This window comes from Diaphorina citri, unplaced genomic scaffold (assembly GCF_000475195.1).
Source record: "Diaphorina citri unplaced genomic scaffold, Diaci psyllid genome assembly version 1.1 scaffold443, whole genome shotgun sequence".
Classification (NCBI taxonomy): Eukaryota; Metazoa; Arthropoda; class Insecta; order Hemiptera; family Psyllidae; genus Diaphorina; species Diaphorina citri.
This window is the reverse complement of record NW_007377878.1, coordinates 64,074-87,276: the sequence shown is the minus strand read 5'-3', so window position 1 is coordinate 87,276 and position 23,203 is coordinate 64,074. Positions and strand designations below refer to the sequence as shown.

Genomic DNA, 23,203 nt, shown 5'->3' with positions numbered 1-23,203 from the left:
TAAGATCTGAAAAGAGTGAGCGCAATTGAGCACCTCTAATTACCCATTGGCAAAGCCTTCAACCTCTTATTCCGAGGTCCTCCAGTCACTTACCTCACCAAATGCCCCTCGTCCTATGACTTTCAGAGGTTCAAAGTCCTCTACACCAAGGCGAGATCGTTTCAAGCGTAGGAACTCTGTTTCTTTCTGTGCGTGCTGCTGTCGCTTCTCTTGCCGCTGTGTTTCTGAGAGGCTTTCGTCCTTGAGGGATTCTTCTAGTTTGGCTTGTCTGTGAATGGAACAGAAAGAGCGGGCGAAATTAGACAACGTGATACCTTTTCAAGGAGAATTGATTACACTAAGAGAGGCTTTCGTCCTTGAGGGATTCTTCTAGTTTGGCTTGTCTGTGAATGGAACAGAAAGAGCGGGCGAAATTAGACAACGTGATACTATTTCAAGGAGAATTGATTACACTAGAAGTGCAAATTTTGAAGATAACGAGTAGAATATTAGAAGTCTAAACTAGACTAGAATATACATATTTTGATGAAACAAGAGTTTTTTCCAGGTCCTTCTAAAATGTCAAACATTTGATCTTTCCGAGTTTTCTGGAAAAAGGAATTTTCATTAATATGAATCATGTGTGATGGAAGTAAAACCTCCAAAGGTAAACTCATGAAAAGCCACCCCATAATGTAAATCCCATGTTTAACAGGAGAAAGAAGAACGAAGTAAATACCACAGCTAATTTCCAACCCTAAACTTTCTGGAGAGAGAAAATTATTTAGTTACATACCTTTATAAACTACACTTAAGGGAATTGGTCACGGCCTTCAATCCACGACACTGGTCGATTAAACTGACCTACTCTACACTTAGGGGAATTGGTCACGGCCTTCAATCCACGACACTGGTCGATTAAACTGACCTACAATATATTATTATCTTTCTACTCCTCTGCTCTCAAACCAAGACTATCTTGCCTTACCTTTCACTCCTAGACTGCACTCAACTCAAATAATTCTAGGCTCTAGGTCACTATATGAAGTACATACCTAATGGATTTAGAAGTTAGAACTTCAAGTTTTGTACCCGTACATCAGCAAGGCCGACCCAGTTTGAGTTCGGTAGTTTGACTTTGGTACAAGTTTGAGATCAATAACATCAGTTGAAAAAAAAGAAAAAAAAAAAAAAGCCTGTAAATTTTCAGAGACCCTTGGCTTTGCTACAGAGTCTACAATTTGAAACTATTAATTAATTTAATGAATATTAATCACCAAATATTTGGAAGTTTTGAATTCAACTTTGCGTCATTTCGTTACTGAAACAGTCCGTTTCCAAGTACCCTACATGTCTTCAGTAAACACTGTATCTTGATTTTTAACAAAAAAAAAAAAAAAACGGCCTGCAAATTTTCAGAGACTCTCCCCCCCCCCTTTTTAAACTATTAATTAATTTAATGAATATTAAATATTGATCACCAAATATTTGGAAGTTTTGAATTCAACTTTGCGTCATTTCGTTATTGAAACAGTCCGTTTCCAAGTACCCTACATGTCTTCAGTAAACAGTGTATCTTGAATTTTTAACAAAGACAGAGCTCTTCATAGAGAGAGATGGAACACTTTGTGTGTAACTTACTAATTAGTTTCCCACTTTTGGAACATACATTTTGAAACATATCTCTCTCTCCCTTCCTTTCGAAGATAAAAACGAGTATAATACGTTGACGAAATAAGATAGTTTTACAAGTCCTTCTAAAATGTCAAACATTTGATTTTTCCGAATTTTCTCGAAAAAGAAATTTTCATTAATATGAATCATGTGTGTTGGAAGTACCTCCAACAGGTACTTCCTCCAAAGGTAAATTAACAAAGACAGAGCTCTTCATAGAGAGAGATGGAACACTTTGTGTGTAACTTACTAATTAGTTTCCCACTTTTGGAACATACATTTCGAAACATATCTCTCTCTCCCTTTCTGTCTCTCTCCAATTCATACCCTCAACTCATTTCATCTCTTTCTTATTACTTTCACTAATTTGTTTAAATGTCTCTCCTTCTTTCTCTCTCGCTAGCTCTCTCTCCCTCCCCCCTCTCTTTCTCTATCTATCTCTCTCTCTCTCTCTCTCTGATCCTTCCCTCCCGATTCGTTGTCTCATATGGCAACAGAACACTCAACATAATAGAACAGAGAGAAAGAATAGTGGGAAAGAAAAAAAAAGAGAGACAGAGAGAGAAAGAGAGGAGAGAGAGAGAGCGAGGGAGAGAGAGAGAAAGAGAGAGGAAGAAAAAGGAGAGAGAGAGAGCGAGGGAGAGAGAGAGAAAGAGAGAGGAAGAAAAAGGAGAGAGAGAGCAAGAAAAAGGAGAGAGAGAGAAAGGGAAAGGGAGGGGGGAGAGAGAGAGAGAGCGAGGGAGAAAGAGAGAGAGAGAGAAAGGGAGGGAGGGGGAGAGAGAGGGAGAGAGAGAGAGCGTTGTGCTTACTGTGCTGAATCAAAAGTATTTAATGCTGATTACTCTGAATATAAATCAGGAGTCAGCATATTCCCACGGTCTATTGCTTGTTAGAATGTGCCGCCTATTTACAAGGAGGGAATACTCGTATTTGTAAGCGGATTAGTACAGTATGTTGCTGACGAAGGCAGAATGTGTCAACTAGTTCACACCTAAAAACATTCCTATTTGTATTTATTTTTACTCAAGTTTAAAATTGTGCTAAAGTTCCATTTAATCTATCTGTTGATTTGCATCAGCTACAGTTCCCTTCAGCGGCCTCAAAGCCCTTTGTAAGCGGATTAGTACAGTATGTTGCTGACGAAGGCAGAATGTGTCAACTAGTTCACACCTAAAAACATTCCTATTTGTATTTATGTTTACTCAAGTTTAAAATTGTGCTGAAGTTCCATTTAATCTGTTGATTTGCATCAGCTACAGTTCCCCTCAGCGGCCTCAAAGCCTAAAGTTGACTTGAGAGTTGGATTCCGAGTGCACACTAAGTGGATCTTATTGTTTTCCACCGTCCTATTTTCTCACATTGTACATTCGATAGAACTTGGACATATCCTGCTTTTGGGAGGAAATTTCAGATGAATAAACAGATTCGTAAGACCTTGTAAGAAGACAAGAAGTTGCATCAATTCCACCTGACCTCATTTTCATACTAATCATCTAATGCTGAACTTGGTAAAATGTGCCGCATATTTACAAGGACTTTCTTTATCATGGACACTCGTTGCTGTGTTGAAAGCTCAGAAGAGGTTAGCCCAGAAGAACAAGAATTTCTGACAAGGAGGGAAACCCCTGCGTCCTAAGTTAGTCACTAGTCAGTCTGATGAGAGGATGACTGATGAGCGATTATTTGATGAGTTGGTGAGTTATCAGGAGGCTATTTCTATAGAATCTATAAAATCTATATCATTTCTATATCTATATCATTTAGTGATTTCTCTGATTGAACTGATTCACGGAATAATCATAGGGGGGAATAACTATCAATGAATTAATGAGTGTAGAGACGCACGTCAACATTTATGTTTATGACGCACCAAAGCATGGGTTCACAAAAAGTGATTAATAAATTTTATAATCCAATTTATGAAAGAAGTCAGTCGGGGAAATTACAGAGAAGGAGAGGAGAGTGGGAGGGAGAGAGAGCCACAAGTAATAAGGCAAAGGGTAAATGGAGAGAAAGAGAGAGGATGAGGAAACAAAGAGGGGAAGGGAGAGAGAGAGGAGGGAGGGAAATGTACTTACCCACGCACTGAAAACCAGAAAAAGGGAGGAAAACACTCTCTCTTTTCCTCTCCCTTCCTTTTTCTTCCTCTCATCTATCACTCACTCCCTCTTAGTCCTTTTCTCTTTCCTTTTATCTCCCTCTCTATCCGCTTAACTTCCCTTTTTAGCCCGTCCTTCCTTTATTATTACGATAGTAATAAAAAAAAGGTATAGTGGACGGGCTATTGTATTCGCTTCGGTGTCTGTCTGTCAGTCTGTCTGTCCCCATACTCCCCATAGAAGGACTTATCCAAACCTAGTCGACCTATATATCAAATTAAAGGTCTTTTTACCAGGAACACGAAAGTGGTGGCGCAAGTGTTTGTCCAGAAAACCATAAAGCCAAAGAGAAGGAGAGGAGAGTGGGAGGGAGAGAGAGCCACAAGTAATAAGGCAAAGGGTAAATGGAGAGAAAGAGAGAGGATGAGGAAACAGAGGGGAAGGGAGAGAAAGAAGAGGGAGAGAAATGTACTTACCCACGCACTGAAAACCAGAAAAAGGGAGGAGAACACTCTTCCTTTCTTTTTCTCTTTCTCTCTCTCCCTTCTTTTCTCTACCTCTTTCTCTCATTTATCACTCACTCAGGGAAATTACACATTGGTTCTAGCAGAACATAAAATCGGCATGGTTACTACGGTTAGGCCAGGGTAACGCGCTTACTTGCCGCGTAGAAGGTCCTGCACAAAAGTACTCGAACCCAAACTGACTTCTTTAAAAAATGGGAGTATAAAGTATAACGTATTCTCTGAATCACCGCCTTGTAATGTATTCTAGAAAGAAAATAATGTATTCTAGAAAGAAAATAATGTATTCTAGAAAGAAAATAATGTATTCTAGAAGAAATCACTGTATTGTAGGTACATATAGGTACCTTACCTACTAGTTCTACTTCTATAGGCTAGTACTTTGTGAATTATCACTGTATTGTAGGTACGAGTACTTTATGAATGACTGATTCGCACAAGAAGTGCAGCAATCTGCAAAACATTATCATCATGGAAACGAGATCTGTGCGAGCATTCTAACGCGAAGGTCACTGGTTCTTGATTGAAACCATACGTAGAGATAGTAGGAAACCAGTAGCAGCAGCAGGGCATCAATTATCTCTACTATGTATGTGTGTGTGGTAGCAGGAGGATTACTTTACATTAGCTCTTATCAAGTGTGTAAATTTATCCTTGTAGGAAAATTGAAGCCTTATGTAACGAGGGCGTAACTCTGTTTAGACCCTTTTTTCCTTTTCGGGTAAAACGGACTTTCTGATGCGGTATGTTGTTAAGAATCATTTCCCATAAGAATATCTTCATACCTGGATTATTAATCAAGATAGTCAAGATCCAAGAGTTTTATTTATATGTAAAATCGGGTTTAAGACTAATGATAATAATGTGTTAAATAAAGCTCCTGTTTGGTGTAAAATCTTTAATGAAAATTAATAATCCCCCAAACAGCGACACTCAACCCATTTCCACCGTCAAGAGGCTATCATAAGTCCAAGACAACATGTCCCTCAAGCCTCAAGACGGCTGACTCCAAGGCAAATGGGATAGTCAAGATCCAAGAGTTTTATTTATATGTAAAATCGTCCCACTTTCAAATGAAAATTGGATTACTCAGAAGTCTCAAAACTCGATTTTCGACTCTAGGACCTTCTTGCCTTTCGTTTTTAAGGCGAACTCCTTAAATACTAAGAAATTCCAGGGAATAAGTAAGCAAGGAGTGCTCCTTGGATTACATTTAAGCCGGATATTTTTTCGTGGTACAAAATTTTTTTCCGTCATACAACCGTCGATCAAATTAAAAAAATAATAATAATAATAATAATAATAAAATAAAAAAAATCAAGGGATCAACACGAGAACATCAGAAAGTAGTGATGAAATTCCCATTCAGGTGCTGGGTCAGCACGAGATAGAAGACAGATAGTACCCGTTGAAATATTTATGTTTGAAATCGAAAGAGGAGTGCATCACTAATCCTAATTAATCATAATCTATCCGTCTCCTGGATTTTATTAGGGGGGGATGCTCCAAATATTCGGAGTCCAACCCCGAGGGGGACCTGGGCCCCCTCGCCCCAAAATACGGTTCTGTTCTCCACCTCTTTGCCTTCCATTATTCTCCTCTGAAGACAATTTCGTCTCAGTACATTGTGTGGTAAAGACATAAGACATAATTTCAAATATGTACTCCCGTTATTACACGCGGCCTCAGTAGGTAGTTAAAAATTTAATTACTACTCACCTAATACTCAGTGTGGAAAGTTAATTCTAGCGTTAGACTTGGTACATCCGGTATTCCGGTAGTGAATGGCTTGGTATATTAGGTTTCTACTTGGTATCTTGATAGTTTATTAGGTCAACTTGTGACTAGTGCCTGAACCGAACTTCTTCATGTTTTAGTGCAAGTTCCCGAGGAACGTTTTGGGTACATTGGTAGATTCGTATAAGCTTGTGGCGGGATCTCATCTGGACTTGAAGTGCCGAATCCTGTGCAAATAGGAATATTTTGTACGTAAGAAGATATGAAAAATACCCGTAAGATATGAAAAATACCCGTATAACTATACAGTATTGTAGGGAACGATCTACCTGATCGCGAGTGGCTGGCCTAAGTGTAAAGGATGTAAAAAGAATGGTACTTTAAAATCTTTAAATAAATACCCCATTCGCTTTTGTTCCGAATTTTTGGTATATGGATATGATATGCTGGCGTCTATAAACGTTTTAGGTGCTCCGGGTGCTCGATAAACTTGAAATGAAGCATTCATATCCACTTAGGTTTTTGTTCAATGAAAGTGGACAGGTTAGGTCCTGCGGTCATTGGTCACATAAGTTAAGGCCTAAGTGTAAAGGATGTAAAAAGAATGGTACTTTAAAAGCTTTAAATAAATACCCCATACGCTTTTGTCCCGAATTTTCGGTATATGATATGATATGCTGGCGTCTATAAATGTTTTAGGTGCTCGATAAACTTGAAATGAAGCATTCATATCCACTTAGGTATTTGGTCAATGAAAGTGGACAGGTTAGGTCCTGCGGTCATTGGTCACATAAGTTAATTTGAGTGGGGTGGATAATAAAATGGGCACAGGCGACTTCAGGCACTGACTATCAGGTAAACCTGACAGGCGGACCTTTTCAGCCGTACCTGTCAACTCTACCTGATAGTGAGTGGCTGGCCTTATACATTGCAAAATATTCCATAAAATATTATACATGATGGATAGACCATAAATTGTATGTACTTACATTATAATATTTTTAATGTACACATGTAACGTTACATCATTCCCCCGGTCACATTACGGGCTTTGTTATTATCATGTTATTTATATGATGTGACCTACATGGTATTTTACACATTATATTTTTTTAACAAGCGGTGAATTTATCTCATTAACCCTGGCCTGTAACTTAACTGCTTGTTATAACCTAGAACTAACTGCTTGTTATAACATAGAACTAACTGCTTGTTATAATTCAAAATTAACTTACTAACTGCTTGTTATAGGTACCTACTTAATTCAAAATTAACTTGATAATGATAACTGCTTTTGTTATAACTCAAAATAACTTACTAACTGCTTGTTATAGTTCAAAACTAACTTGATAACTGTTTGGTATAACCTAGAATTACCACCGCCAATAATGAACGGATATTCACTAATTATATTCCAACAGACAAACTAAACGCTAAATACTAAATTTAGACCCTTTTTTAAGGCTTAAATAGCAGGAGCTTCATATAGTGATCTTTTCAACCCAACTGGGTGGATGTCCTTAGTTCATTGGATCAAAATATAGACCATAAATATGATTGGAGCCGAAAGTCAAAACGTAACTTTTTCGGAGCCATCAAAAATCAAAACCCTGTCGGGGTGTGATGAAGCCTGAAGCCCTTTTGCAAATAAATCTGCGTTCACCTTGTGAATTATTTTTCAACTCCAAAAATAATAAAAAAAAAAAATGTGACAAATTTTTTCGCTCTCAACGAAATAAAAATGAAATATTTCAACTCCAAAAAAAAAAAAAAAAAAATGTGACAAATTTTTCGCTCTCAACGAAATAAAAAGTACTCGTATAATGAAATAAATCACAGCTTCATTTCTTTTATACTTCTGAGATCGGGAGAAGAGTACAAGTGCCAAAATAATTAATTTGTTGTTGTTTATAAGTTCCTATTTATTCAACCACGTTCATGTTCACTGTGCATGTAGTTTCCAGTTCCTCCCTTTATAGGGTTACCATCCCTACACTGGAGACATTTGAGATATTACGTACGTACACTGAGAGAAAAAAGGCCAAAATTTCGTCCATCTTGACTTGTTAATTCAAAAATATTCATCCTAAGTAAGGAGAAGAGTAAAAGTGCCAAAATAATTAATTTGTTGTTGTTTATAAGTTCCTATTTATTCAACCACGTTCATGTTCACTGTGTATGTAGTTTCCAGTTCCTCCCTTCATAGGGTTACCATCCCTACACTGGAGACATTTGAGATATTACGTACGTAAACTGAGAGAAAAAAGGCCAAAATTTCGTGCATCTTGACTTATTAATTCAAAAATATTCATCCTAAGTATAATTTAACAAAGATCTTAAATGTATCATCCACATTTGTACGGAATACAGAGTGTATACCGAGTGAGTGAATGAGTTATCTGAGTTGTAAAAAAGAACATTTTGAAGGATTTTGACGAATTCAAAGCACAATAATTACAATAAATCAATACCTACATCCAAGGTACAAGACAGACGGTCGATTTAGAATCGGTACGTAGGTAGACAAACATGTTGTACGTATATACATAGTATGTTGTACATACAAACATGTTAAATACATAGTATGTTGTACATAAAAACATGTTGCACATATCATTTCGTACATACAAACATGTTAAATACATAGTATTGTACTTACAAACATGTTGCACTTAGTATTTCCACGTTGCATTTCCAATGTCAACTCACTCAAACAACAACAACAACAATATATTGACTTGTACGTTTTAATTTACATTCCGTAGAATACAAGTCATGTGGTTTGCAATTTGTATGTTGCCCAATGTAAATTTTACATATATGTACCCACTGATATTACTGATAGTAGGTATAAGTTGTAAAAAAGAACATTTCGAAGGATTTTGACGGACTTCAAAGCACAATAAATCAATACCTACATCCAAAGTACAAGACAGACGGTGGATTTAGATTCGGTACAGAGGTGGACAAACATGTTGTACGTATAAGTATGCATAGGTAGTATGTTGTACATACAAACATGTTAAATACATAGTATTGTACTTAGAAACATGTTGTACATACAAACATGTTAAATACATAGTATGTTGTACATACAAACATGTTAAATACATAGTATTGTACTTACAAACATGTTGCACATAGTATTTCCACGTTGCATTTCCAATGTCAACTCACTCAAACAACAACAACAACAACATATTGACTTGTACGTTTTAATTTACATTCCGTAGAATACAAGTCATGTGGTTTGCAATTTGCATGTTGCCCAATGTAAATTTTACATATGTACCCACTGATATTACTGATAGTAGGTATGTTCTGATAATCCGGTATTGGGATTCCACTGCCAACACATGACTGTGGTTTTACAAACCTGAAACCTCTCTGTTCTGTAGACCAGCGTCTACAGTCTACACCACGCTTATGGTCTATCGAAGGCCGAAGTCCACAGCGCTAACCATTTGAGAAGGCTTGAAGAAGTTGGCACTTGAAGAAGTACCTCCGGTTGACTTTTGAAGATTGGTCCGCACGGAAGGAAGGACCAGAAGAAGAGGGTTGAAGACAAAAGGGCACCTCTTTAACTCAAGTTACCCTGATTCTTCGGCCATAAATGTCATAGTGGCAATCACGCTTATGTTAATTTCCACAATAAGACTAGATAAGATAGCTCACGGGTGAAAACTTAAACTTTAAAAACAACAAAGCTCTTGTTTCAAGAAGAAAAAGAGATCAGTCGTGTAAAATTTGTAAGCGTAATTTCCACAATAAGACTAGATAAGATAGCTCACGGGTGAAAACTTAAACTTTAAAAACAACAAAGCTCTTGTTTCAAGAAGAAAAAAAGATCAGTCGTGTAAAATTTGTAAGCGGATTAGTACAGTATGTTGCTGACGAAGGCAGAGAATGTGTCAACTAGTTTACGCCCCATAACATTCCTATTTGTATTTTACCTCACGAAAAAAGATTGCCTGTCCTAATCCTAAACTTTCAATCTATCGATGTGTTACCTACAGTAAGCCCACAGCCGAAAGTTGACTGCGATGAGTTGAATGCTGAGTTGCTGAGTGCTACTGCTAGAGACAGAATTTGATACGTTTTCCCATCGTTATTCTTACTATTTACAATGTCTCCTCCTTAGAGAGTCATATTTTTTTGTTTTTCCACCGTTCTACCTATTTTCCCACTTTGCATATTGGATCAAACTTGGAAATAGCCCGCTTTTGGAAGGAAGTTTCAGATGAATCAACAGATTTGTAAGAAGACAAGAATAAGTTGCATCAATGCCGCCCGACCTCATATTCATACTAATTCGGGCATTGTCACACACATAGGATTAGCATTGTCATCTTCGTAAAACAAGAAGAAGCAAAACCTGCACGCTGTTTCGTTTCGCATCAAGTTGAAGGTCAGGCTAGATAATATGGAATGTGAGAAGTTGTTTTGTTTTAAATCCACTTGTAAGTAATACCGATCTAACATAACCATTACATAGAATACATGGGCCAGAGACAGTATGAACGAATGAAGTGAGGTGTGAGTTTCAATTTCATTCGACAGCAAAATTTTGCCTTTAACTTGTCAGTTTGAAAGGCTATTACCTCTTGTTTTGCCTTTAACTTGTCTGATTAAGACCTAAGGAAACCGTACCTTAACGATTGCGGTACCTACACAGCTCACCTAAGGTAGGTAGATGTTTTTTGTTTACAATAACAATTCATTCACAACACACAATTAACATAGAGCTGAATAGCTGCAGATTGTGTCGACTGAGGAGGAAACAGCTCAGGTCCCTGGCATTTGAGCTGTTTCCTAAGTTCTATAGGTTCTATTGTGTTAAGGGCGGAAGACAAGAACCTCTATTTGCACTAGCCAGAGCATGAAGGATAAAGAAAGTAGCCATGTTCAGGTCATGTCGAGTGGAGAATTGGATTTATTTTATAGGTTTAGCACGGTTTGGCACACTTTCCAGTTGTATTATGCTCGGTTCAGTGGATTCTCTAGTGGTCATGATCAACTGAAACCACTAGGAGTCACGTTGAGTGCCTTGGAGTTATCAACTTATGATAATAGGGCAGAGCATTCAGGAACTGACTCCTATTTATGACTTAAAAAAAAAGAGATTTGACAGAGGGAACTGTAACTGCTAGGGTCCTATCGTCCCGAAATCGAGGAGAGAAGGAAGACAGGATAGGAGAAAGCCAGTCCTTCCGAGAACAAACATTATCCATTCAGGATAAAAATCGGACTAACACACGTTCAAGAGATAGGTAACGATTAGACTTAGGTGTTCTATAGTGTCTGTATATCGATTCGCACAAGAAGTGCAGCAATCTGCAAAACATTATCATCATGGAAACGAGATCTGTGCGAGCATTCTAATGCGAAGGTCACTGGTTCTTGATTGAAACCATACGTAGAGATAGTAGGAAACCAGTAGCAGCAGCAGCAGCAGCAGGGCATCATTGCATCAATTATCTCTACTATGTACAATTATCATAATGTATTGTGTTCATATCGATTACATTATCATATTAATGGCTCTCCTCATATCAGTTCCATTATCAATATTAGCATATGTAAGTAACCACTATGTATGTGTGTGTGTGGTAGCAGGAGGATTACTTTACATTAGCTCTTGTCAAGTGTGAGTAAGTAACCTACTCGTATGTTGCACTTATATCAAGGACAGGGAGTGCTTTTGCATGATCATCAATCAGCTGAGGCTTGGCCCATAAAGAAATTAATTTGTTTGAACTTAGGTAATCTTAATACAAATGGCCTTCTTCTGACCCAATTATTGTATGTCGTTGCTTGGATTCGAACGTCTGTTGCCCAGGAACTTAGGATAAAAACAGAAAACAGCCCAGCGAACAGCTCTAAGCGGTTTGAGATAATTAATTGTGTTCATTTTAATTGTCTAATTCTGATAATTACGTATTATTCGCATTTTACTTAATACGTAGAAACGTAGATAATAATATCGCCAGATATTTTTAATTGCCTCTTTAATAGCCTATCTCTTATGCATAATTAATTGATGATGAATATCTTTTTTATTCGCTTTTCGCGTCTTTCTTATGTGTTCAATTGAAAGCACGTGCCACGGATTGCAGGAATATTTTGTACGTAAGAAAATGGGAATATGAAAAATACCCGCGTATAACTATACAGTATTGTAAGGAACGATCTACCTGATAGCGAGTGGCTGGCCTAAGTGTAAAGGATGTAAAAAGAATGGTACTTTAAAAGCTTTAAATAAATACCCCATTCGCTTTTGTCCCGAATTTTCGGTATATGATATGATATGCTGGCGTCTATAAACGTTTTAGGTGCTCGATAAACTTGAAATGAAGCATTCATATCCACTTGGATTTTTGGGGAGGGGGAAACAGAGGGGGAGAGTGGGAGGGAGAGAGAGAGACACAAGTAATAAGAGAAAGGGTAAATGGAGAGAAAGAGAGAGGATGAGGAAACAAAGAGGAGAAGGGAGAGAGAGGAGGGAGGGAAATGTACTTACCCACGCACTGAAAACCAGAAAAAGGGAGGAAAACACTCTTCCTTTCTTTTTCTCTTTCTCTCTCCCTTCCTTTCTCTACCTCTTTCTCTCATTTATCACTCTCTCCTTCTCTACCTTTTAGTCCTTTTCTACCTCAATCGTTCTCCTTTTTCTCCCTCTCCTTTTAACCTCCTCTTTTCTCCTTCTTTCTAATTCGCTCTTTCTCTTTCCCCCTCTTATTTTATCTTCCTCCTTTTCTCCTCTTCTTTCTCTTCTTCTAGTTCTCCACAGTTCTATGGTTAGCATACAGGAGATGTATGTTTTATCCTTTTTCCTCTCTTTGTCCCTCCCTCTATGTTTTATCCTTTTCCCTCCGTTTTCTTTCTTCCCCCTCCTCATTTTTCTTTCTGTAGGATTAACTACAACAAGATCATCATTTTCCTTTTGTTGTTTCTGTACTTGTACTTAAATTTATCCTTGTAGGAAAATTGAAGCCTTATGTAACGAGGGCGTAACCCTGTTTAGACCCTTTTTTCCTTTTCGCGTAAAACGGATTTTCTGATGCGGTATGTTGTTAAGAATAATTTCCCATAAGAATATCTTCATACTTTCCTGGATTATTAATCAAGATAGTCAAGATCCAAGAGTTTTATTTATATATAAAATCCTCCCACTTTCAAATGAAAATTGGATTACTCAGAAGTAAATTTATCCTTGTAGGAAAATTGAAGCCTTATGTAACGAGGGCGTAACTCTGTTTAGACCCTTTTTTCCTTTTCGGGTAAAACGGATTTTCTGATGCGGTATGTTGTTAAGAATCATTTCCCATAAGAATATCTTCATACTTTCCTGGATTATTAATCAAGATAGTCAATATCCAAGAGTTTTATTTATATGTAAAATCCTCCCACTTTCAAATGAAAATTGGATTACTCAGAAGTCTCAAAACTTGATTTTCGACTCTAGGACCTTCTTGCCTTTCGTTTTTAAGGCGAACTCCTTAAATACTAAGAAATTCCAGGGAATAAGTTACCAAGGAGAGCTCCTTGGATCACATTTAAGCCGGATATTTTTCCGTGGTACAAAATTTTTTTCCGTCATACAACCGTCAATCAAAAGTTACTTCTCTTTCTCTCTCGCTCTCTCTCCCTCCCCCCCTCTCTTTCTCTATCTCTCTCTGATCCTTCCCTCCCGATTCGTTGTCTCATATGGCAACAGAACACTCAACATAATAGAACCGAGAGAAAGAATAGTGAGAAAGAAAAAAAAAAGGAGAGAAGGAGAGAGAGAAGGGAGAGGAAAGAGAGAGAGCGAGGGAGAGAGAGAGAAAGAGAGAGAGGAGGGAGAGAGGGAGAGAGAGAGAAAGAAAAAGGAGAGAGAAAGGGAGGGAGGGAGAGAGAGAGAGAGAGAGCGTTGTGCTTACTGTGCTGAATCAAAAGTATTTAATGCTGATTACTCTGAATATAAATCAGGAGTCAGCATATTCCCACGGTCTATTGCTTGGTAGAATGTGCCGCCTATTTACAAGGAGGGAATACTCGTGGAATAGAATATACCTTGTTTATCCTGCCAGAATGAGACTGAAAAGTCCTACTCTGAATATAAATCAGGAGTCAGCATATTCCCACGGTCTATTGCTTGGTAGAATGTGCCGCCTATTTACAAGGAGGGAATACTCGTAGAATATAGAATATACCTTGCTTATCCTGCCAGATTGAGACTGAAAAGTCCCTTTACTCCCACGATCTAATGCTGAACTTGGTAAAATGTGCCGCATATTTACAAGGACTTTCTTTATCATGGACACTCGTTGCTGTGTTGAAAGCTCAGAATAGGTTAGCCCAGAAGAACAAGAATTTCTGACAAGGAGGGAAACCCCTGCGTCCTAGGTTAGTCAGTCTGATGAGAGGATGACTGATGAGCGATTATTTGATGAGTTAGTAAGTTATCAGGAGGCTGTTTCTATAGAATCTATAAAATTTATATCATTTCTATATCTATATCATTTAGTGATTTCTCTGATTGAACTGATTCAATCAGATGATTGAATCATAGGGGGGAATACCTATTAATGAATTAATGAGTGTAGAGACGAACGTCAAGATTTATGTCTTGACGCACCAAAGCATGGGTTCACAAAAAAGTGATTAATAAATTTTATAATCCAATTTATGAAAGAAGTCAGTCTGGGAAATTATACATTGGTTCTAGCAGAACATAAAATCGGCATGGTTACTACGGTTAGGCCAGGGTAACGCGCTTACTTGTCACGTAGAAGGTCCTGCGCAAAAGTACTCGAACCCAAACTGACTTCTTTCAAAAATGGGAGTATAAAGAATAACGTATTCTCTGAATCACCGCCTTGTAATGTATTCTAGAAAGAAAATAATGTATTCTAATGTATTCTAGAAGAAATCACTGTATTGTAGGTACATATAGGTACCTTACCTACTAGTTCTACTACTATAGGCTAGTACTTTGTGATTGTGAATTACCACTGTATTGTAGGTACATATAGTAATGTATTCTAATGTATTCTAGAAGAAATCACTGTATTGTAGGTACATATAGGTACCTTACCTACTAGTTCTACTACCATAGGCTAGTACTTTGTGATTGTGAATTACCACTGTATTGTAGGTACATATAGGTACCTTACCCACTAGTTCTACTACTATAGGCTAGTATTTTGTGATTGTGAATTACCACTGTATTGTAGGTACTTTATGAGTTACTTTGTGAATTACCACTGTATAGTGTAGGTACTTTGTAAATAACCACTGTATTGTAGTTACTTTATGAATGACTGATTCGCACAAAAAGTGCAGCAATCTGCAAAACATTATCATCATGGAAACGAGATCTGTGCGAGCATTCTAATGCGAAGGTCACTGATTCTTGATTCATACCATACGTAGAGATAGTAGGAAACCAGTAGCAGCAGCAGGGCATCAATTATCTCTACTATGTATGATAATATGGAATGTGAGAAGTTGTTTTGTTTTAAATCCACTTGTAAGTAATACCGATCTAACATACCCATTACATAGAATACATAGGCCAGAGACAGTATGAACGAATGAGTTGTACATTCGATAGAACTTGGACATATCCTGCTTTTGGGAGGAAATTTCAGATGAATAAACAGATTCGTAAGACCTTGTAAGAAGACGAGAAGTTGCATCAATTCCACCTGACCTCATTTTCATACTAATTCGGGCATTGTCACACACATAGGATTAGCATTGTCATCTTCGTAAAACAAGAAGAAGCAAAACCTGCACGCTGTTTCGCATCAAGTTGAAGGTCAGGCTAGATAATATGGAATGTGAGAAGTTGTTTTGTTTTAAATCCACTTGTAAGTAATACCGATCTAACATACCCATTACATAGAATACATAGGCCAGAGACAGTATGAACGAATGAGGTGAGGTGGAAGTTTCAATTTCATTCGACAGTAAAATTCATTTTGCCTTTAACTTGTCAGTTTAAAAGGCTATACCTCTTGTTTTGCCTTTAACTTGTCTGATTAAGACCTAAGGAAACCGTACCTTAACGATTGCGCGGTACCTACACAGCTCACCTAAGGTAGGTAGATGTTTTTTATTTACTATAACAATTCATTCACTAAGACATTAAACATAGAGGGGTGGATAATAAAATGGGCACAGGCGACTTCAGGCACTGACTATCAGGTAAACCTGACAGGCGGACCTTTTCAGCCGTACCTGTCAAGAGATAATTAATTGTGTTCATTTTAATTGTCTAATTCTGATAATTACGTATTATTCGCATTTTACTTAATACGTAGAAACGTAGATAATGATATCGCCAGATATTTTTAATTGCCTCTTTAATAGCCTATCTCTTATGAATAATTGATGAATATCTTTTTTATTCGCTTTCCGCGTCTTTCTTATGTGTTCAATTGAAAGCACGTGCCACGGATTGCAGGAATATTTTGTACGTAAGAAGATAGGAATATGAAAAATACCCGTATAACTATACAGTATTGTAAGGAACGATCTACCTGATAGCGAGTGGCTGGCCTAAGTGTAAAGGATGTAAAAAGAATGGTACTTTAAAAGCTTTAAATAAATACCCCATTCGCTTTTGTCCCGAATTTTCGGTATATGATATGATATGCTGGCGTCTATAAACGTTTTAGGTGCTCGATAAACTTGAAATGAAGCATTCATATCCACTTGGATTTTTGGTCAATGAAAGTGGACAGGTTAGGTCCTGCGGTCATTGGTCACATAAGTTAAGTTGAGTGGGGTGGATAATAAAATGGGCACAGGCGACTTCAGGCACTGACTATCAGGTAAACCTGACAGGCGGACCTTTTCAGCCGTACCTGTCAACTCTACCTGATAGTGAGTGGCTGGCCTTATACATTGCAAAATATTCCATAAAATATTATACATGATGGATAGACCATAAATTGTATGTACTTACATTATAATATTTTTAATGTACACATGTAACGTTACATCATTCCCCCGGTCACATTACGGGCTTTGTTATTATCATGTTATTTATATGATGTGACCTACATGGTATTTTACACATTATATTTTTTTAACAAGCGGTGAATTTATCTCATTAACCCTGGCCTGTAACTTAACTGCTTGTTATAACCTAGAACTAACTGCTTGTTATAACATAGAACTAACTGCTTGTTATAATTCAAAATTAACTTACTAACTGCTTGTTATAGGTACCTACTTAATTCAAAATTAACTTGATAATGATAACTGCTTTTGTTATAACTCAAAATAACTTACTAACTGCTTGTTATAGTTCAAAACTAACTTGATAACTGTTTGGTATAACCTAGAATTACCACCGCCAATAATGAACGGATATTCACTAATTATATTCCAACAAACAAACTAAATGCTAAATTTAGACCTTTTTTTAAGGCTTAAATGGCAGGAGCTTCATATAGTGATCTTTTCAACCCAACTGGGTGGATGTCCTTAGTTCATTGGATCAAAAATTAGGTAGGTACAAAGGTATTCTTTAACCATGATCGAATAAACTACGGGCTAAAAAATTCCCGGAGGGACGGGCCCTGCTTGTTCTCATTATCACATCATTCACATCAATTTACTTGGTTAGTTGGACAGATGTGGGTGGTGACAGGCGATGGCGTCTTGAAAAAGCACACAAGACTATGATATGAGAAAAGGTGTGACTATGATACCCATAGGTAAACGTAATTGCCCAGCTGCCCCAGCTATGAGGCAGATAAGAACTCATATAGGAACTTTAGTATACAAGGAACAGGGAGATAAAAGACAATACTGTTGGAGTACATCAACGACTCAAATGGTGCTTGCCAAGCTCGAGATCTAGGTCTCGAGCTTTTTCCGCCACACTGTCAGATCTGGGTGTCGGACGGTCCGAGCGTGAGCGGTGGGCATTAGATGAACTGTCTGGGTGTCGCTTTGGACATATTGAGAAACGATGCTTTGTACTTTGGTCCCTGGGTATGATGACTTTTGGGTTTAGTGGTTCGGCATACAAAATCTTGAATACAAGTCTTCCATTTTTCTAGATTTTGGACATGAATAGTGAAGGACTGTAAGCTATAGGGAGTATAGGGTGTAGCGGTATCTTTTAGGACTTTCAAGTCACACTGTATAGGTAACTGTAGGCTTGGGTTATCGCGGACCATTGTGTTAAGAACTATCGAGAACACCTGCTACAGCCTGGGTGACACCATGACGTCAGATCGTATATTATGCAGATTAGAAGGGTCAACACATAGAGATAGTGTAGAGCGGTATACAATGTACACACAGTGCGCAAATGTAAGTAACTTGTAACTCTAGTTAGATAAGGCTATTTGGCCATTTGAGTGGGACACAACTGTAGAGTTGGAGGTTGTGCTCATCCCCATAGAGGTCTTACATGTTTTTTGAAATCTATCTAAAGACCAGGTTGGGTGGTTAGGAGACATGTCTAAGTCTGTGTATTACGCTCGAGACCCAATGGGGTACGACAGCCGAATTTTGCCAATGGAACACATTCCCCTGAATAGACAATTAATGAATATGATGCAATCGATGCATGCATTAGCAGATTAACACAGGCTCTAAAGCTTCATGTAACAGCCCATCCCAAGGGTAAACGACTCCCAGATGAAATGGTCATGCTATCAAACAGACTGCACAGCGTCACTTAAAGATAAAACAACAACGAATTAGTCTCAGAGCATGCTATACCACAGACAACACACAGCCTCACACGACAGCTGCTTACACGGACGATAAAACGAACTCGAAAACAATAAAAAGGTAATCGACTCAAGTCTAATGAAATATGCTGGAATATAAATCAATAAACCAGCCTACCTCCGTCATCTCCCAGACATGATCCATCTTTTGTTCTCGTATATTTCAAGGTAGAAAGGTTACCTACCTTAATGCACCAGTCTTAATGTTTAGAAACAATGAACAACTCATTATTGAGTGGGGCGCAGAATGAGGGTAATGAACACTGGAGGACAGGGGTGACCAAAGTGGAAACCGATGGAACTCCAGGTTGATTCAGAATAATCGACGGGAGGTAACGAATTCACTCCCGTTGACCTTGATTTACCTGAATTCACTTTGGCTTGTGGAAGGGTTCACAGCCCTTTGTGGAACTCGGTGACGTCCATAATCAACTGGGAACCCTATCTTTCCCTGAAAGAAATTATGTAGGACCGGGAGGTCAAACTTCAAAATTGTGATAATAAGTGATAAGAGTGTTGAACACAAGTTATTCACGAAAAACTAACTCAATTCACAAAGTGCATCCATCGTCCATTATTTAAAGCTGCGTCCACACATAGTCGACCGGCCATCGATTAATGTCAACAGAACCGTAAACACTGCCTCTACGGCCGGTCGACCATGATGGACACAGCTAGTCATTTATGTGTTGTGGGGTAACTTCCCTGACACTTGATTTACCTGAATTCACTTTGGCTTGTGGAAGGGTTCACAGCCCTTTGTGGAACACGGTGACGTCCATAATCAACTGGGAACCCTATCTTTCCCTGAAAGAAATTATGTAGGACTGGGAGGTCAAATTTCAAAATTGTGATAAGAGTGTTGAACACAAGTTATTCACGAAAAACTAACTCAATTCACAAAGTGCATCTATCGTCCATTATTTAAAGCTGCGTCCACACATAGTCGACCGGCCATCGATTGATGTCAACAGAACCGTAAACAAAAGAAGAGATAAATAAATAAAGTGATAATTTAAGTCCAGTAATTGAAGTAGATAATAAATATTATCATTGTCACATACATCTGATTCTAGACAAAATAATAATAAATATACAAAATCACATAACTATTTTAAAGGGTTGGAGTCGATGTCGACCGACGATCGCCTTCGGTAGACAACCGTAAACACTGCCTCTACGGCCGGTCGACCATGATGGACACAGCTAGTCATTTATCATCAAACTGCAAGTTGTGGGGTAACTTCCTAACATTTGTCGGTGTCGCCTTAAAAACGTTGGGAACCACTGTGTTAAAACTAAATACATAAGGAACTTTATTGTCATATAATGCAAAACTATTTTTGTTGTTCTACGTCCGTTGCATTACGTCACGTGATATTCAATGTTATCGCCGCCACATATATTGTGAGGACATTTCCTATTGGTCCGCAGGTAAATGACATGTTTCACGGCTCTCTGTTTAATGTTAAAGTGACGTGTTACGGAAAACTAGATTTTAAACAATGGCCAGTTTTATACACTGGTAACGATAGTTAGTCGTTATCGGAACGGGTTTCAGGGTTTCACACTTTTCACGAATATGTAATAGACCACGTGTCCACTCAAGTGTGACGTCATTTTGGACACAATCATTGGCTTACGGCAATTTTATTAACTTTTATTACATTTCGTGTCCAATTTTACGTCAATTCACTTTAGCAGTCCATTGAATAAAGTGAATTCTAGGTTTATTCCACGATTTTTACTTTATTCTGTCTAATGTCTATATATTTCACCATACCTCTCGAACGGTTTGTTATTTTGGACACAATCATTGGCTTACGGCAATTTTATTAACTTTTATTATATTTCGTGTCCAATTTTACGTCAATTCACTTTAGCAGTCCATTGAACAAAGTGAATTCTAGGTTTATTCCACGATTTTTGCTTTATTCTGTCTAATGTCTATTTATTTCACCATACCTCTCGAACGGTTTGTCCCATTTGGATGAAATTTGACAAACATGTTCAACACATAAAGGGCATTTTGTCTTCCAGAGGCTGTCATTAGATTTTGTGCCATTTTGAAAGTTTTGGGGTCCTGTAAGGGCCGTTCTGTTGTCTCCTGTGTTCCTGAAGTTCGGAAAAGAAGAGATAAATAAATAAAGTGATAATTTAAGTCCAGTAATTGAAGTAGATAATAAATATTATCATTGTCACATACATCTGATTTTAGACAAAATAAGAATAAATACACAAAATCACATAACTATTTTAAAGGGTTGGAGTCGATGTCGACCGACGATCGCCTTCGGTCGACTGTACTGTAAACGCACCTTAATATCCACATAATTATGTACCTTTCACGGGTGAAACATAATGTCTGAATGGAATAATTTTCAAAAACCACTCCCCTGAAAATGCTGAAATTGTACAAGTTATTCATTCAGAGGACAAAAAGCTGACCTCATTTCCTACATTGAATGTTGTAATGGGTCACAATAAATTGTACAGTTTACAATAGGATTGTACAGTTTACTACAAAGGGAAAGTCATACGTGTAGTGTGACCGGGAGACAATAGTGAGTGAGAAGGATTTAGAATAGAGTTTAGGTCACCTTGATATTTTGGTGCAATTGATGAGAAAGTGGCAAAAACCTTAACTTTGGTGCCATTGTACGTGGAACCAAAGGTGGCAAAACCTTTATATCCGGTCAAGAAGGAGATTCAGACTAGTATGATTTTAGATAGGTCCATCGTCACCTGTGAAAACATTGTTATACGTTTTAAGGTTCTATTTAGTTCAACTTAAATGATAAATGCCTTCACTTATATTCGATATAAAGTATGAATGTATGATAATAGATGCTTTTCTTTTTATCCTGGAGTTAAGTCTAGTTGTGTGTATTCGTAACTTACAGAATAGATATTGTTTACAACTGGTCCAGTCCGCTGAATATAAGAGCCTTTCATGGGCTGATTTTACAGCATGTCGTGATGATGTCTCTCTATTAGTCTATTTGTGAGACACCCTGATATCTAGGGAACCTACCTATCTGAATGAATGAATGAATGATGATTTGGATAACCACCGAGATTCTCAATGAAAATCATAACCAAGCCGTTTACATGGTTTCACTTGAGATCACTACGGAGTTGTGGGTTGTGGGTTTGGGTTCAGAGACCCCCCCCCCTTTTTAAACTATTAATTAATTTAATGAATATTAAATATTAATCACCAAATATTTGGGTTTTGAATTCAACTTTGCGTCATTTCGTTATTGAAACAGTCCGTTTCCAAGTACCCTACATCCTACATGTCTTCAGTAAACAGTGTATCTTGAATTTTTGACAAAGACAGAGCTCTTCATAGAGAGAGAGAGATGGAACACTTTGTGTGTAACTTACTAATTAGTTTCCCACTTTTGGAACATACAATTTGAAACATATCTCTCTCTCTCCCTTCCCTCCCTTTCTGTCTCTCTCCAATTTATACCCTCAACTCATTTCATCTCTTTCTTATTACTTTCACTAATTTGTTTAAATGTCTCTCCTTCTCTTTCTCTCTCGCTAGATCTCTCGCTCTCTCCCCCTCTCTTTCTCTCTTTCTCTATCTCTCTCTCTCTCTGATCCTTCCCTCCCGATTCGTTGTCTCATATGGCAACAGAACACTCAACATAATAGAACAGAGAGAAAGAATAGTGAGAAAGAAAAAAAGAGAGACAGAGAGAGAAAGAGAGGAGAGAGAGAGAGAGCGAGGGAGAGAGAGAAAGAGAGAGGAAGAAAAAGGAGAGAGAGAGAAAGGAAGAGAGAAAGAGAGAGAGAGAGAGAGAGTCTTAAATGTATCATCCACATTTGTACGGAATACAGAGTGTATACCGAGTGAGTGAATGAGTTATCTGAGTTGTAAAAAAGAACATTTCGAAGGATTTTGACGGACTTCAAAGCACAATAAATCAATACCTACATCCAAAGTACAAGACAGACGGTCGATTTAGATTCGGTACAGAGGTGGACAAACATGTTGTACGTATATACATAGTATGTTGTACATACAAACATGTTGCACATATTATTTTGTACATACAAACATGTTAAATACATAGTATTTTACTTGCAAACATGTTGCGCATAGTATTTCCACGTTGCATTTCCAATGTCAACTCACTCAAACAACAACAACAACAACAACATATTGACTTGTACGTTTCAATTTACATTCCGTAGAATACAAGTCATGTGGTTTGCAATTTGCATGTTGCCCAATGTAAATTTTACATATATGTACCCACTGATATTACTGATAGTAGGTAGACAAGGAAAAGGGAGATAAAAGACAATACTGTTGGAGTACATCAACGACTCAAATGGTGCTTGCCAAGCTCGAGATCTAGGTCTCGAGATCTATTCCGTCACACTGTCAGATCTGATGGGTCTGTCGGACGGTCTGACCGTGAGCGGTGGC

At 37.8% G+C, this 23,203-nt stretch overlaps 1 protein-coding gene across 1 annotated transcript in view; it reads right to left on the bottom strand.

Moving 5' to 3' along the window:
• LOC103508877 (serine/threonine-protein kinase tricorner) overlaps positions 1-23,203 on the bottom strand; it is a 61,139-nt gene that overhangs the window by 13,135 nt on the left and 24,801 nt on the right. Inside the window, exon 2 of the mRNA XM_026823360.1 lies at positions 73-268. Coding sequence (XP_026679161.1) covers positions 73-268 — 196 coding nt within the window. The remainder of the gene's footprint in view (positions 1-72; positions 269-23,203) is intronic.